Source organism: Ranitomeya imitator, chromosome 4 (genome assembly GCF_032444005.1).
Source record: "Ranitomeya imitator isolate aRanImi1 chromosome 4, aRanImi1.pri, whole genome shotgun sequence".
In the NCBI taxonomy this organism is placed as follows: Eukaryota; Metazoa; Chordata; class Amphibia; order Anura; family Dendrobatidae; genus Ranitomeya; species Ranitomeya imitator.
In genome coordinates, this window is record NC_091285.1 from 431,665,120 (window position 1) to 431,681,948 (window position 16,829).

Sequence of the window (16,829 nt, forward strand, 5' to 3'; positions counted from 1 at the left end):
CACAGCCTCCCCATATCCATCACACGAGGCCCACACAGCCTCCACATATCCAGCACATGAGACCCACACAGCCTCCCCATGTCCAGCATATGAGACCCACACAGCCTCTCCATGTCCAGCATATGAGACCCACACAGCCTCCCCATGTCCAGCATATTAGACCCACACAGCCTCTCCATGTGCAGCCAAACATCCCATATACATAAAAAAAAAAAAAAAACACATACCGTTCCCCGTCACTCTGCTTCTGCTCCTGTCTCGGTGTCTCCGGTGTGCTGACTCCGCAGTACACAGCTGATGCGATGAAATGACGTCATTGTGTCAGCTGTTTCACATGCTGATTAGTGGAGGAAGTGGCCTGAGGCCTCGCCTCCCCCCAATGCAGTCAGCATGGATATAGACAGCGAGCGGGCACGGTGCGGACCGTGGGTCACTGTTTTCAGCCCCTCTGCTGTATCGGTCCGCGGGCCGAACAGCCAGCCAAAGGGCCGGATGTGGCCCGCGTGCCGCACTTTGTCCAGGTCTGCTCTAAATAAATATTGTAATTTCTCTGGTGGTCCCTGACTATATGCATGCCTCTTTTTTTTTTCCTTCTTGCTACAATGGCTATTATGACCATAATGATCCAGTCCGTAAGAATAGATAGAGTTGAATGTACATCAAATGTTCATGAGATTTTTTCATTCAGAGGTTAAAAAAAAGTTGTGGGGAAGCTGCTCACAAGTTCAGTGTAAAGCCGCTGTGCCCGTGTCATCAGACAAGTTATTTGACCATGCATAGCCTGAGGTGAACAAACAACCCAAATCTTGGGAGACGTTTCAGAGAATAAATAATTCTCTGTGTACAGATATCTGGTACTGTATTACAGGTTATACTCCTCCACCCTGCCACGGTAAGAGATCAGGCAGACCACCATGTAGGAAGTATATTAGTGCCATCTAAACAAACTGGATCAGTGGTACGACACATACCACCCGAGCCTGATCAACCCAAGTGATTTATAATGGGGTCCGCCAGACTGCGCTGTAACATTCATTGCTTTGATCGTAGCCTCCAACACAAATGTGAACAAGCGTTACTTGCATTTCATTTTCATGTCTCACCTTAAGATGTTGCACCAGTAGCTGTTTTTGCATGTAAGCAAGCTGGCATTCTGGACACTTGAAGACACTGACTAGCAGAGAGTTTGTATTCTGGTAGAAATGTTGGTGCAGAAGTCTCTTCTTATTGAAAACAGTCTCACACGAACATTTATAGATTATTCTGCAACACAAAACATATGGTAAAAAACAGTAGAAGTTTCTTGGTTAGCAAATCTAGATCTTCAACTAAACTCAAACTACAAATACTCAAGTCCCTTCTGCACAATCGTACTAGAAATGCACACCTCACGTGCTGCCTGCTACAATTACCAGAAACTAAGGCAAAATAATTATAATCCTCTAAGGGGCACTTCCGTCTGTTTGTCTGTCTGTCTGTCACGGAAATACCGCAACGCTGACTGTTCGCGGCCGCCAGGCGACGGGCACAGTCCGGCCGTGAATTCGCCCCTTTCTACTGTCAGTGCCCCCTCCAGTCAGCGCTCACACAGGGTTAATGGCTGCGTTACACCGCGCTATGCCGCAGTGTAACACAATCAGTTAACGCTGCTATTGACTCTGTGTGACCAACTTTTTCTATAGATGCTGCCTATGCAGCATCAATGGTAAACAGATCTAATGTTAAAAATAAACAAAATAAAAAATCATTATATTCTCACCTTCTGTCGCCTTTCCCGCTGTTCCTCGCGACGCTCCGGTCCATGCATTGCGGTCTCGCAAGATGATGATGTAGCGGTCTCGCGAGACCGCAATGCATTCTTGGGACCGGAGCATCGCAAGGAGCATCGCTAAACGCCTGGGCTGGATCTGGGGGCCGACGGAAGGTGAGTATATAACTTTTTTTTTTTTTTTTTTAACAGGGATATGATGCCCACATTGCTATATACTACGTGGGCTGTGTTATATACTACGTCTTTGTGCTATATACTACGTGGCTGTGGTATATATTACATGGCTGTGCTCTATACTACGTGACCTGTGTTATATACTGCATGGGCTGGGCAATATACTATGTGGCTGTGCTATACGCTACGTGGGCTGGGCTATACGCTACGTGGGCTGGGCTATACGCTACGTGGGCTGGGCTATACGCTACGTGGGCTGGGCTATACGCTACGTGGGCTGGGCTATACGCTACGTGGGCTGGGCTATACGCTACGTGGGCTGGGCTATACGCTACGTGGGCTGGGCTATACGCTACGTGGGCTGGGCTATACGCTACGTGGGCTGTGCTATACACTACGTGGGCTGTGCTATACACTACATGGGCTGTATGCTACTTGGCTGTGCTATATTTCTCTGCTGTATCTGTGCATCATGAATCGTGGTATGTGTTAAAGAGGGGGGCCCACTGAAACTCTTTCGCCCAGGGCCCTCAAAAACCTGGAGCAGGCCCTGGTTTCACTGATTGGTCACACCCGGCCGCGAACAATCAGCGACAGGTGCAGTCTGGCCGCGGACTGGCGCAGAATTTGAACCACGTTTCGCTAATTAGTCACGCTCGGCAGGCCGAATCCTGTGTATAAATTGCATTATTCTGAAAACTTCATAAATAAACTACATGCATATTCTAGAATACCCGATGCGTTAAAATCGGGCCACCATCTAGTTGTTTATAAACACACTAGATGGTGACCCGATTAGAACGCATCGGGTATTCTAGAATATGCATGTCCACGTAGTATATTGCCCAGCCATGTAGTATATTGCCCAGCCATGTAGTATATTGCCCAGCCATGTAGTATATTGCCCAGTCACGTAGTATATTGCCCAGTCACGTAGTATATTGCCCAGCAACGTAGTATATTGCCCAACCAAGTAGTATATTGCCCAGCCACGTAGTATATTGCCCAACCACGTAGTATATTGCCCAGCCACGTAGTATATTGCCCAACCACGTAGTATATTGCCCAACCACGTAGTATATTGCCCAGCCACGTAGTATATTGCCCAGCCATGTAGTATATTGCCCAGTGATGTAGTATATTGCCCAGTTATGTAGTATATTGCCTAGTGACGTTGTATACAGCAGAGCCACGTAGTATATTGCCCAGTTACGTAGTATATTGCCCAGTTACGTAGTATATTGCCCAGTGACGTAGTATACAGCACAGAGCCACGTAGTATATTGCACAGCTAAGTAGTGTACAGCACAGAGCCACGTAGTATATTGGCCAGTCACGTTTGTCACAGGTTAAAAAATAAACATATACTCACCTTTCCGAGGGCCCCTTGTAGTCCACGGCAGCTTCCGGTCCCAGGGTTGGTATGAGCGCAGAACCTGTGATGACGTCACGGTCACATGACCACCGTGAACTCATGGCAGGTCCTTCTTGCGCAGGGCCTGTGATGATGTCGCGGTCACATGACCGTGACGTCATGGCAGGTCCTTCTCCCATACCATCTTTGCCACCGGAACCTGCAACGGAAGATGGCGGCCGGCGCGAGCGACTACGGAGGGTGAGTATAGCAGGTTTCTTTTTTATTATTATTATTTTTAACCTTACATTTTTTATTATTGATGCCGCATAGGCAGCGTCAATGGTAAAAAGTTGGGGACACGCAGGGTTAATAGCGGCGGTAACGGAGTGCGTTACCCGTGGCATAACGCGGTCCGTTACCGCCGGCATTAACCCTGTGTTAGCGGTGACCGGAGGGGAGTATGCGGGCGACAGGCACTGAATGGGGAGAGTAAGGAGCGGCCATTTTCTTCCGGACTGTGCCCGTCGCTGATTGGTCGCGGCAGCCATGACAGGCAGCTGGTGAGACCAATCAGCGAATGAATAACCATGACAGAAGGACAGACAGAAAGACGGAAGTGACCCTTAGACAATTATATAGTAGATTATCAGGTGTACAGTTGGGAACCCCTAGATGATTTATGGACTGGGAAGGCCACTTACTGTGCATTCTTGTGGCTTGCTGAGGGATGCTGGGCAGTGATATGAGCAGCCGTACTTTCTGTGCTCTTGAAGGCCATGGGGCAGAAGGAGCACTTGTGGAACACCTCACAATGTTTGTCCTGGATATGACCTTTCAGCAAGCCCAGAGACATAAACACGACCCCACAGTGAATGCATCTAAAGGAGTAGCACAAGAGAATCAGTACTGTAACTGGCTACGCTGCAAGAAAAATTACATCAGTTTAAACAAGCGGTGATAATGAAAATAAAATAAGTGTATAAAAAATGTCACCACTATAAAACCATGTTTTCCCAGAAAAGCATTATGGTATGTCTTGAGCATATTACCCTCTTTTGAGCAGTCACTCGTTTCTTATTGAGCAGCTTGTTGGGACGGAGCGGGCAACAAGGACAGGACTTCCCATCTATGGTTCCTATTCAGTTCCATCTCAGCACTGGAAGTGGCTTCCAAAATAGGTTAGTGGACCCCAGAACAACCCTGCTGCCTAGACTGACCGTATAAACTAAGCAAATCTCATTATAGGAGATAGAGCCTGCATTCAATCACACATATTGTTGGAATCGTTGCCACCATTCTACAGAAACCAAAGTTTAATCACATACAGTAATTAGGGAGTTTTCTCGCTACCCTGTCACTCACCATTGAGGGTAGAGAGAACATTTAAAAACTTGGCCACAAGCATGAGCTAAACTCCCTAATTAGTGTATGTGATTAAACTTTGGTTTCTGAAGAATGGAGGCAACGATTACAACAATAAAAATGTGATTTGTATGGAGGCTATCTCCTACAAGGATAGGAGTGACTGCACTAGCTTGTCTAAGTTCTCTGCAGGAAAAAAGCTCGCTAAAGGAAAATCAATGATCTCATGGAAGGAGTGCAGGCATGCAAGACCAGTGGGCGGAAAATTGCACGGAGCCTCTTGGTTACACCGAGGGTACACTGAGCACCCCAATTAGCATATTTGATTAGACTTCAGTTCCTGCAGAGCAGAATCAGCGATGAGAACACTACAGGTGAGATTTCAGGGCTACATCACTTTTTATATTCTTAGTCTATACTGTCAGTTTGTATACATAGGTTATGTAACTTGTAATTGCATGGTAACTTGTTTTTCCTCATTTGCAAGAAAAATAGTCTATCCCATCAAATAGATCTCCATAACGGTCTATAATCATAAGCAGGATAGGCAATCACGATTACTTGTTTGCTCCAACACAACCAATCCGATGGATTACGGTACCTATTTTCAAATGATTAAATCTCTTGAAAAGAAAGTCCACAATTTATTTAAAAACTCCTGGACAACAAGCTGCTTTATACATCACTAAATCTGTAAACAGCAGTGCTCACAATTTCATTTTAGAAGCCAAATTAAAAGCTATACAGAACACGGGAACCTTTTTACCTATTTTTTCAACGGAGGACATGAAAAAGTTCCTGAGAACACGTTATTGCTTATGAAAAGTTGCTGATTGTGCCCTTCATCCACTTAGGCAAGGGGTGCAGCCTCGGCAAGTGTTCATTCGAAGAATGATGGTAGGATTTTAGGAACACTTTATAAAATATACCCTAGCTGATGAGTATTCATGTTGGTCCTCCACTCAGCATTTTTCCAAACTGAAAGGGGTTGTCCACTACTAGGACAACCCTCTCTCGATCTGAGCGTTTACCCCCATGAAAATAAAAACACTCACCGTTGTAGCTTCCACACTGTCTACACTCACCTTCACGGGGCTCGTGTGCGTTTATTATGACATATGAACCCTACACCCAATCATGTCGTCACAGTCCCCTCCTTCAGTGTATATGTAACCAAGGGAAAATGAGAACCTCGGCTGACCGCTTACGGCTCATTGTCACATGCGAGAAACTCGGATGAGTCTCACACGGCAATACCCGCCACTGCACCCGACACTCGGAGCAAGCGGCCGCAAAGCAATACATGCAGCCGCACGCTCTGCTCCTCAGTGCTGGGTATTGACGTGCGAGACTCATCCGAGTTTTTCGCATGCGAGTATGAGCCCTTACTGCCTCTTGATTACTAATACGTCCAAAGGAGGGTACAGTGATGCCACCACGGACTGGTCGCAGGGCTCACGTGTCACAACACAGACACGGGAGAACTGCGAACGCTAATGCAGAAACCGCTGGGACGAAGCGGGAGGGGAGTATAGGGGTTCTTATATTCATGGGGGGCAAACATTCAGATTGAGAAATGAGTTGTCCTACTAGAGGACATCCCCTTTAATGAGCTTACATAAAAAGATAGGCAAAAATTTTTTTTTTTTTTATAACAATCACAAAGTTGGTCATGTTGGACAACGACTGTTAAATACAGAACCTTTTATACCACACTTGTATCATGTACCATCCCAAACAATCGTCACAGAAGCAGATTAAGGCCACCAGATTACAGTACGACGCGGAGGTCAGGTATCACATAGGATGAGATGGGCTCACTATTTCAACATGAAAAATTGGGATAAAATTGAATGATGACCATTACCGGAAAGCCACTTTGCGTGTATAATGCAGGCAGTTCTCCTTAACATGGGTTTGGAAATAAGCAGATCTACACAGGACGCCACATTCTGGGCAGCAGTATGGAGACTTGTGGGTGTGAATGCGCTGGTGAGCCCCATAGCTACATTTGTTAGGGAGCATCATCTGACACACCTGGCAGGTCTATGGAAAGAAATCAAATATATTCAATTGGTAAGCATTTGGAGATTAGGGCACTGCTTAGAAGCAAAAAATACAATTTAATGGAAATCAAAACAGAAATTTGGGTTAAGACAAAACAAAATATAATTTATACGTGGACATTTTTTAATTTTTCTACTTCTTTTTAGACGTACATAGCATTATATATATTGGCATCATATTTGAGAATATCTGTTAATTGGATACAGCAGAATACTTCAAGTTCATCAATCTAAATATACAAAAATGGCCATAGCCCGAGTCGAAAGACAACTTTACATAGGTAAAAGATTAGGCAGATGAGAGCTCATTTCTGACCGACCTGTGTAAATACGATTGCATCTTTTACTTGGACAACAGTACCTTCCAGCCATAGCCATTTCTAGTTTTTGAGCTTTCATTCTTTTCCATTGTTATTTTGGGCTTAATTTTTTAGAAGTGTTTAACGTGCAGTAAAAATGACCTTACAACCTGATTTTTAGGATGGTACTATTACATAAAAAAATACATATATACAAGTTTTTTTTTTTAATTATTATTAGAATGGCTTAGAAAAAAAATCTGTAATTTGTATTTTAAAATAAATTAGTTTATTACTTATGTCACCATTTCCCTGAGCTCGTTTTTATGCGTGCTGATCCGTTGCTTTTAATGACACTATTTTGGGATACATTGTTGTAATCGCTTTATATTGATTTTTTGATGGATCTGTGGCAACCGAGAAATGGCTTTTTCAATTTTTATTTTCTTTACAATAATCACCTAATTTGTTAAATACATTTCATATTTCCATAGATCAGACGTTACCGGACGTTGCAATACCGAATGTGACGCAGCTTAAATAACACTGTCAGAGATTGACAGCAGCATCCATTATGTGGTGCTCTGATTAGCTATTTATAATGCTGCTGACAGGCCACTGCTCCCTTACTGACCTGTCCCTTAGTTTACATAATGAATAACTGTACATACTGAAGAAAAAAAAAAACACTTCTGCAGGCAGGTGCCAGGTTGGGTGATGGCTTATTTTTTGTGTGCTGAGCCGATGTTTTTAATGATACTATTTTGGTGCAGATACGTTCTTTTCATCGCTTGTTAGTGCATTTTAATGCAATGTTGCGGCGAAAAAAAACCCGTAATTCTGGTGTTTCAAAAAAATTTTCCCGCTACGCCGTTTAGCGATCAGGTTAATTCTTTTTTTTTTTATTGATCGAGCGATTCTGAACGTGGTGATACCAAATATGTGTAGGTTTGAAATTTTTTTGTTTTATTTTGAATGGGGTGAAAGGGGTGTGATTTAACCCCTTTACCCCCAAGGGTGGTTTGCACGTTAATGACCGGGCCAATTTTTACAATTCTGACCACTGTCCCTTTATGAGGTTATAACTCCGAAACGCTTCAACGGATCCTGGTGATTCTGACATTGTTTTCTCGTGACATATTGTACTTCATGATAGTGGTAAAATTTCTTTGATAGTACCTGCGTTTATTTGTGAAAAAAACGGAAATTTGGCGAAAATTTTGAAAATTTCGCAATTTTCAAACTTTGAATTTTTATGCAATTAAATCACAGAGATATGTCACACAAAATACTTAATAAGTAACATTTCCCACATGTCTCCTTTACATCAGCATAATTTTGGAACCAATTTTTTTTTTTGTTAGGGAGTTATAAGGGTTAAAAGTTGACTAGCAATTTCTCATTTTTACAACACCATTTTTTTTTAGGGACCACGTCTCATTTGAAGTCATTTTGAGGGGTCTATATGATAGAAAATGCCCAAGTGTGACACCATTCTAAAAACTGCACCCCTCAAGGTGCTCAAAACCACATTCAAGAAGTTTATTAACCCTTCAGGTGTTTAATAGGAATTTTTGGAATGTTTAAATAAAAATGAACATTTAACTTTTTTACACAAAAAATTTACTTCAGCTCCAATTTGTTTTATTTTACCAAGGGTAACAGGAGAAATTGGACCCAAAAAGTTGTTGTCCAATTTGTCCTGAGTACGCTGATACCCCATATGTGGCAGTAAACCACCGTTTGGGCGCATGGGAGAGCTCGGAAGGGAAGGAGCGCTATTTGACTTTTCAATGCAAAATTGACAGGAATTGAGATGGGACGCCATGTTGCATTTGGAGAGCCACTGATGTGCCTAAACATTGAAACCCCCCACAAGTGACACCATTTTGGAAAGTAGACCCCCTAAGGAACTTATCTGGATGTGTGGTGAGCACTTTGACCCACCAAGTGCTTCACAGAAGTTTATAATGCAGAACCGTAAAAATAAAAAATCATATTTTTTCACAAAAATTATATTTTTGCCCCCAATTTTTTATTTTTCCAAGGGTAAGAGAAGAAATTGGACGTCAAAAGTTGTTGTCCAATTTGTCCTGAGTACGCTGATACCCCATATGTGGCAGTAAACCACTGTTTGGGCGCATGGGAGAGCTCGGAAGGGAAGGAGCGCAGTTTGACTTTTCAATGCAAAATTGACAGAAATTGAGATGGGACGCCATGTTGCGTTTGGAGAGCCACTGATGTGCCTAAACATTGAAACCCCCCACAAGTGACACCATTTTGGAAAGTAGACCCCCTAAGGAACTTATCTGGATGTGTGGTGAGCACTTTGACCCACCAAGTGCTTCACAGAAGTTTATAATGCAGAACCGTAAAAATAAAAAATCATATTTTTTCACAAAAATTATATTTTTGCCCCCAATTTTTTATTTTTCCAAGGGTAAGAGAAGAAATTGGACCTCAAAAGTTGTTGTCCAATTTGTCCCGAGTACGCTGATACCCCATATGTGGCAGTAAACCACTGTTTGGGCGCATGGGAGAGCTCGGAAGGGAAGGCGCGCCGTTTGACTTTTCAATGCAAAATTGACAGGAATTGAGATGGGACGTCATGTTGCGTTTGGAGAGCCACTGATGTGCCTAAACATTGAAACCCCCCACAAGTGACACCATTTTGGAAAGTAGACCCCCTAAGGAACTTATCTGGATGTGTGGTGAGCACTTTGACCCACCAAGGGCTTCACAGAAGTTTATAATGCAGAGCCATAAAAATAAAACAAAATTTTTTTCCCACAAAAATTATTTTTTAGCCCCCAGTTTTGTATTTTCCCTAGGGTAACAGGAGAAATTGGACCCCAAAAGTTGTTGTCCAATTTGTTCTGAGTACGCTGATACCCCATATGTGGGGGGGAACCACCGTTTGGGCGCATGGGAGGGCTCGGAAGGGAAGGAGCGCCATTTGGAATGCAGACTTAGATGGAATGGTCTGCAGGCGTCACATTGCGTTTGCAGAGCCCCTAATGTACCTAAACAGTAGAAACCCCCCACAAGTGACACCATTTTGGAAAGTAGACCCCCTAAGGAACTCATCTTGATGTGTTGTGAGAGCTTTGAACCCCCAAGTATTTCACTACAGTTTATAACGCAGAGCCATGCAAATAAAAAATATTTTTTTTTCCACAAAAATTATATTTTAGCCCCTAGTTTTGTATTTTTCCAAGGTTAGCAGGAGAAATTGGACCCTAAATGTTGTTGTCCAATTTGTCCTGAGTACGCTGATACCCGATATGTGGGGGGGAACCACCGTTTGGGCGCATGGGAGGGCTCGGAAGGGAAGGAGCATCATTTGGAATGCAGACTTAGATGGATTGGTCTGCAGGCGTCACATTGCGTTTGCAGAGCCCCTAATGTACCTAAACAGTAGAAACCCCACACAAGTGACCCCATATTGGAAACTAGACCTCTCAATGAACTTATCTAGATGTGTTGTGAGAACTTTGAACCCCCAAGTGTTTCACTACAGTTTATAACGCAGAGCCGTGAAAATAAAAAATCTTTTTGTTTTCCCACAAAAATTATTTTTTAGCCCCCAGTTTTGTATTTTCCCAAGGGTAACAGGAGAAATTGGTCCACAAAAGTTGTTGTCCAATTTGTCCTGAGTACGCCGATACCCCATATGTTGGGGTAAACCCCTGTTTGGGCACACAGGAGAGCTCGGAAGGGAAGGAGCACTGTTCTACTTTTTCAACGCAGAATTGGCTGGAATTGAGATCGGACGCCATGTCGTGTTTGGAGAGCCCCTGATGTGCCGAAACAGTGGAAACCCCCCAATTATAACTGAAACCCTAATCTAAACACACCCCTAACCCTAATTCCAACGGTAACCCTAACTACACCTCTAACCCTGACACACCCCTAACCCTAATCCCAACCCTATTCCCAACTGTAAATGTAATCTAAACCCTAACCCTAACTTTAGCCCCAACCCTAACTGTAGCCCCAACCCTAACCCTAACCCTAGCCCTAACCCTAGCCCTAGCCCTAACCCTAGCCCTAGCCCTAACCCTAGCCCTAGCCCTAGCCCTAACCCTAGCCCTAGCCCTAATGGGAAAATGGAAATAAATACATTTTTTTTTATTTTTCCCTAACTAAGGGGGTGATGAAGGGGGGTTTGATTTACTTTTATAGCGAGTTTTTTAGCGGATTTTTATGATTGGCAGCCGTCACACACTGAAAGACCCTTTTTATTGCAAAAAATATTTTTTGCAATACCACATTTTGAGAGCTATAATTTTTCCATATTTAGGTCCACAGAGTCATGTGAGGTCTTGTTTTTTGCGGGACGAGTTGACGTTTTTATTGAAAACATTTTTGGGCACGTGACATTTTTTGATCGCTTTTTATTCCGATTTTTGTGAGGAAGAATGACCAAAAGCCAGCTATTCATGAATTTCTATTGGGGGAGGCGTTTATACCGTTCCGCGTTTGGTAAAATTGATAAATTAGTTTTATTCTTCGGGTCAGTACGATTACAGCGATACCTCATTTATATCATTTTTTTATGGTTTGGCGCATTTATACGATAAAAACTATTTTACAGAAAAAATAATTATTTTTGCATCGCTTTATTCTCAGGACTATAACTTTTTTATTTTTTTGCTGATGATGCTGTATGGCGGCTCTTTTTTTGCGGGACAATATGACGCTTTCAGCGGTACCATGGTAATTTATATCTGTCCTTTTGATCGCGTGTTATTCCACTTTTTGTTCGGCGGTATGATAATAAAGCGTTGTTTTTTGCCTCGTTTTTTTTTTTTTTTCCTTACGGTGTTTACTGAAGGGGTTAACTAGTGGGACAGTTTTATAGGTCGGGTCGTTACGGACGCGGCGATACTAAATATGTGTACTTTTATTGGTTTTTTTTTTTTATTTAGATGAAGAAATGTATTTATGGGAATAATATATTTTTTTTTATTTTTTTTACACATTTGGAAATTTTTTTTTTAACTTTTTTACTTTGTCCCGGGGGGGACATCACAGATCAGTGATCTGACAGTTTGCACAGCACTCTGTCAGATCACTGATCTGACATGCAGCGCTGCAGGCTTCACAGTGCCTGCTCTGAGCAGGCTCTGTGAAGCCACCTCCCTCCCTGCAGGACCCGGATCCGCGGCCATCTTGGATCCGGGGCTGGAGGGAGCAGGGAGGGAGGTGAGACCCTCGCAGCAACGCGATCACATCGCGTTGCTCCGGGGGTCTCAGGGAAGCCCGCAGGGAGCCCCCTCCCTGCGCGGTGCTTCCCTGCACCGCCGGCACATCGCGATCATCTTTGATCGCGGTGTGCCAGGGGTTAATGTGCCAGGGGCGGTCCGTGACCGCTCCTGGCACATAGTGCCGGATGTCAGCTGCGATAAGCAGCTGACACCCGGCCGCGATCGGCCGCGCTCCCCCCGTGAGCGCGGCCGATCGGCTATGACGTACTATCCCGTCCAGGGTCAGATAAGCCCAGGGCACCTCGACGGGATAGTACGTCTAAGGTCACAGAGGGGTTAAACTTTTATATTTAAAAATTTTTTTTTTTTAACCTTTGCCATGTTTCAATAGTCTCAATGGGAGGCTAGAAGCTGGCACAACTTGATCGGCTCTTTTACATAGGAGCGATACATAGATTGCTCCTATGTAGTAGAGTTACTGCATTGCTATGAGCGCCCACAGCAATCTGGCATCAGCAACCATAGAGGTCTTCAATAGACCTCTGGTTGTCATGCTGACGCTCACCGCCAGAGCCCGCATCAAAGCGGGGTTCTGACCTCGGACGTACTATCCCGTCCGAGGTCAGAAAGGGGTTAAACAATCACAAGACGGATTTCACCAACCAAGGTATCATTTTAATCAATATAACGGCGCCGACCTGACACTGTGTAGGTTACTGTGCACAATCCTGGTGACAGATTCCCTTTAATGTCTACAGAGCAGCTCTTCCTCTTCCGGGCTTCTCTGTAGACAGGGTGTGACTGCTGACGTCATGCTGATTGACAGGCTGCTCCCTACAGTTAGGCAGCAGGGTGTGGGATGTCAATCACCATGACATGGGCAGTCACACCCCATCAGAGTAGATAGGAAGAGAAGCTGCTGCTCTGTCAACAAGATGTCAGTAGAAGCTGCAGAATTGCCGACTGGAGAGGTCTATGATGACTGTGACGGCAGAGGAGTGTACTGGGTAGAACAGTTAGATTACAAACTTGACTTGGTATATCGTCAGTCATTGCTTCTCTTGGGAAATCTACTCGTGTAAAAGGACACTGGATCTAAAATGCAGTTTGGGGTAAATAAAATGTACATGAAATAAACACACTTCTAAAACTTATGGCTGAATTCGACAGCAGTTCAAATAATGAGAAAAGTCTCACTTACAAGTCCGTCTTTTTCCTCTATCACTCTCTGATAATGTCCTGCTAGACAGGTATAGTCCTCAACCTGCTTGCTACACTCCAAGCACTTAAACCCATGGCGTATAAGTCCATATGGATCTGCATAAAGTGGCATAGCTGGTGGGCCACAGGAAGAAGACCCAGACCACACTCCAAGTGAGGCTGTCGGTGCTACCGTTCGTTGGGTGGAAGATAAAGGCTGAGTGGTCAGGACAGAGGCAATTAAAGGAGGAGTCGCCAGCATCTGCTCTGCAGAAATAGGCTTCATCATCAGCTGTGAACACTGCATGATCAGTCCTTTGCTTTTGTGTTCTCTGGCATGCCCTAGCAAACTGCATTTGTTGTAGAACTGGACCGTTTTAGTGCACTGAGTGCACATGACTTCAATATGGATACTTCGTCTATTCTGATGCTGTGCAAGGCTCTTCTCCAAGGCAAAGGAATCTCCACACTCCAGACAATTGTAACCTGTAGGCGGCAGTGTAATATTGCTATCAGGAGGTGGGCTTAAATTTGGAGTATAGGTTGGGACAGGATTAGCACTATGCAAAAGTTTATTAAAAGCATCTACAATAACAGGCGCTGCCATTTTAACTTGGTGTACCAGTGGCACTGCCATAGGAGTTCCTTGCGTCTGTCTTACTGTTGTAGTCTTCACTGCAACAGTAGAAGTGACACTATTAGGGACTAAGTTAAGGTTGGCAAGGTGAACAGCCTTGGGGAGCAAGCTTGTCGAGTTGGATGCAGTCTTGGTGGAAGCTGTTGACGGCTTCTTGTTCTGAGAGTTGTTGGAGGACTTTGCCGAGCCACTGCCTGGATTCTGATGACCTGAACCCTGCACTGCTTTTTTCTTATCCCCTTTAGAATTTGATAACTGAGTGCCAGCAGCATTTTGTCCTTGGACACTAGTTGTACTTTTTCCAGAATTCCTTGTTCTATCCTTTTCTGGGTCAGTCACTTCTTCCAAGGGCACAGATTTGACATCTTCCCCAGATGAATTTTCCCCAGGAATATCCTCAGGAGATTTAACCAAATCATCCGATTCAACTTCTGGCAAAATCCGAGTTACAGTTCTTTTGATCTCGCCTGATGACATTTTTATTGTTTTTATTCTAACTTTGGGAATTGCAGGAGGAGAACCAGCACAAACCGAAGGAGAGTCTTTACTACTTGTGTCACTGCAAACACTCATGGGACTGTCAGGGTTTTTAATTATCTTCTTGACTACTTCCAGAGGACTTCGTGGACTCTTAGGTGACTTTGGCATCTTTGGACTACCCTTAATACTTTCTTTTAATGGGATACTAATGTCTTTAGAAGTATTTAAAGGTTCCTCCTTAGGGACCACCGCAACTTTTTTAGCCTGCAAGGCCACCAAAGCAGCTACACAAGATGATAATTTAGAATGAGCAGGTTTAATCCGCTGCCTAGGTGGCACAGATGAAGTCAGAGTTGATGTACCTGCTGCTTCACTGAAAGAGTCTCCTGCACCAGAAAATACTTTCTCCTGAGAATTGCTGTTGTCCTGAGCATCCCTAAAAGGCATAGAGGAACCAAGCAAGCTGCTGTTTTTGTCGATACCTCGGGTTTGCTCAGATCTAGCCTTCTCTGCTTCCATGCAGTCAGATTTCTGCTCTTTTTTACAGTATTCATCAAACATACTCAGCTCTGGTTCCGAGGGTTTTCCTATAGAATCGACCATGCATCCTTCTTCAGGTACGTACATGGAAGGCTGTGGAAAGTATGGAGACTCTGCTACCTTCTGCTTGCTGAGGATATTATCTTTTGAATCTTCTGGCTCAGGGCTAGAAATAGGGCTAAACTGGGTAAAAGTTGGCAATGGTTCTGCCTTGTGCGATTCTAATTTATCTGTGTAACCCCGCGAGTTGTCTCCATTTATAAATTCTGGTTCAAATTTTCCATAGCCTGGTCCAACAGCATGGGGCTCAGGGCCCACTTCAGGGCCACGAAAACCATTCTGCAGTAAAGTTGGACCCATGTGATTTCCGTCCTTTTCAGATGCCTCAAATGACTCCTGTCGGCTGGTGTTTTTCACAATAACGCTAACTGCTGGAACATCAGGGACAGGTACAGACTGGGCCAAAGACAGATTCTCATCCAAACACATTCCTGATGGTTTGAGATGGTTTTCTTGCTCATCACTTGTTGCTTGGATAGCTTCCTTGGCATCTAAACTTGTAGCATCAGGGATATCAAAAGCGGCAAGAAGATCATCAAAGTCTGGAGTTTTCATGTCCCCCATGACTGGAAATGTAACGGTATCTGCAATCAACGAAAAAGAAATGAAATTTAATAGTTTGCCTTACACAGCTATGCTCTTAAAATTATTATTTATTTTTTTTATAGAAAACTTATGAACTGGACAAAACCCATCTTCAGATAGTTTCCAGTCCTGAATTATTGCGCTTCCTGCAGTAGTTGAGCTAAAACACTTATTTAACTCCTTAACGACCAGAGGTAATTTTTGGTTTTGCATTTTCATTTTTTGCTCCCCTTCTTCCCAGAGCCGTAACTTTATTTTTTTGGTCAAAATGGCCATGTGAGGGCTTATTTTTTTGTGGGACGAGTTGTACTTTTGAATAACATCATTGTTTTAACATATCGTGTACTGGGGGAAAAAAAATAACCCCTTCCAACTTGTGACGCCAGGTAGGCGTCATGAAGGTCGGTGCCAATCCGACCTGTGACGCCTATGTGGCGTCATGGCAGAATCGCGTTCCTGCGGGTCGGGTGACCGGGGTCACTAAAATGTCACCCGACCCGCAGGTACAGGGGGCCCTGTACTTGACCCCAGGGGGTGGCTTTGCCTCCCCTTCCGGGGCTACGATCACTCCGGGTGACCTTTTTGTCACTCCCCCAAGATCTGATTGGAGCTAGCGTCCATGTGACGCTATCCCTTCAATTAGATGTGGAGGGTCGGAGTTAAATATGGCTGCCATCGCTCTGCAGCCTGATCCCTTCAGTGGGAGCTGACGAGCGATATCCCTTCTGCTGCCCTGCCAACGCCTGACCACTGCCGCCTGCCATCCAGTACTCCCCTCTGCTGCCCTCCGCTCCCCTGCCATCCGATTCCAACCCCCCCCCCCCCCCCCGACCTCCACTCTCTTCCCCCTGCCCCCTGATCACCCCACCTGCTGCTGCCGGCTCCATCTCCATGTTGCATCTCCTCAGCCCCCCTCCTGCCCCCCGCACCTGAGAGCACCCCCCACCCCGCGGATCTCCCCCCTGCCCCAGTGATCTCCCCCTTGCCGTCTCAGTTTTCCCATTAGGGTTAGAGTTGGGCTAAAGTTAGGGTTGGGGCTAAAACTAAGGTTAGGGTTGGGGCTAAAGTTAGGGTTGGGATTAGGGTTA

At 44.5% G+C, this 16,829-nt stretch overlaps 1 protein-coding gene across 1 annotated transcript in view; it reads right to left on the reverse strand.

Moving 5' to 3' along the window:
• The window catches only part of ZNF592 (zinc finger protein 592), a 100,519-nt gene that overhangs the window by 50,324 nt on the left and 33,366 nt on the right, over positions 1-16,829 (reverse strand). The window contains exons 3-6 of the mRNA XM_069765548.1: positions 13,441-15,740; positions 6,532-6,710; positions 4,004-4,180; positions 1,104-1,263 (exon numbers count right to left, since the gene is read on the reverse strand). Of these exons, the coding sequence (XP_069621649.1) occupies positions 1,104-1,263; positions 4,004-4,180; positions 6,532-6,710; positions 13,441-15,720 (2,796 nt within the window). The 5' untranslated portion in view covers positions 15,721-15,740. The remainder of the gene's footprint in view (positions 1-1,103; positions 1,264-4,003; positions 4,181-6,531; positions 6,711-13,440; positions 15,741-16,829) is intronic.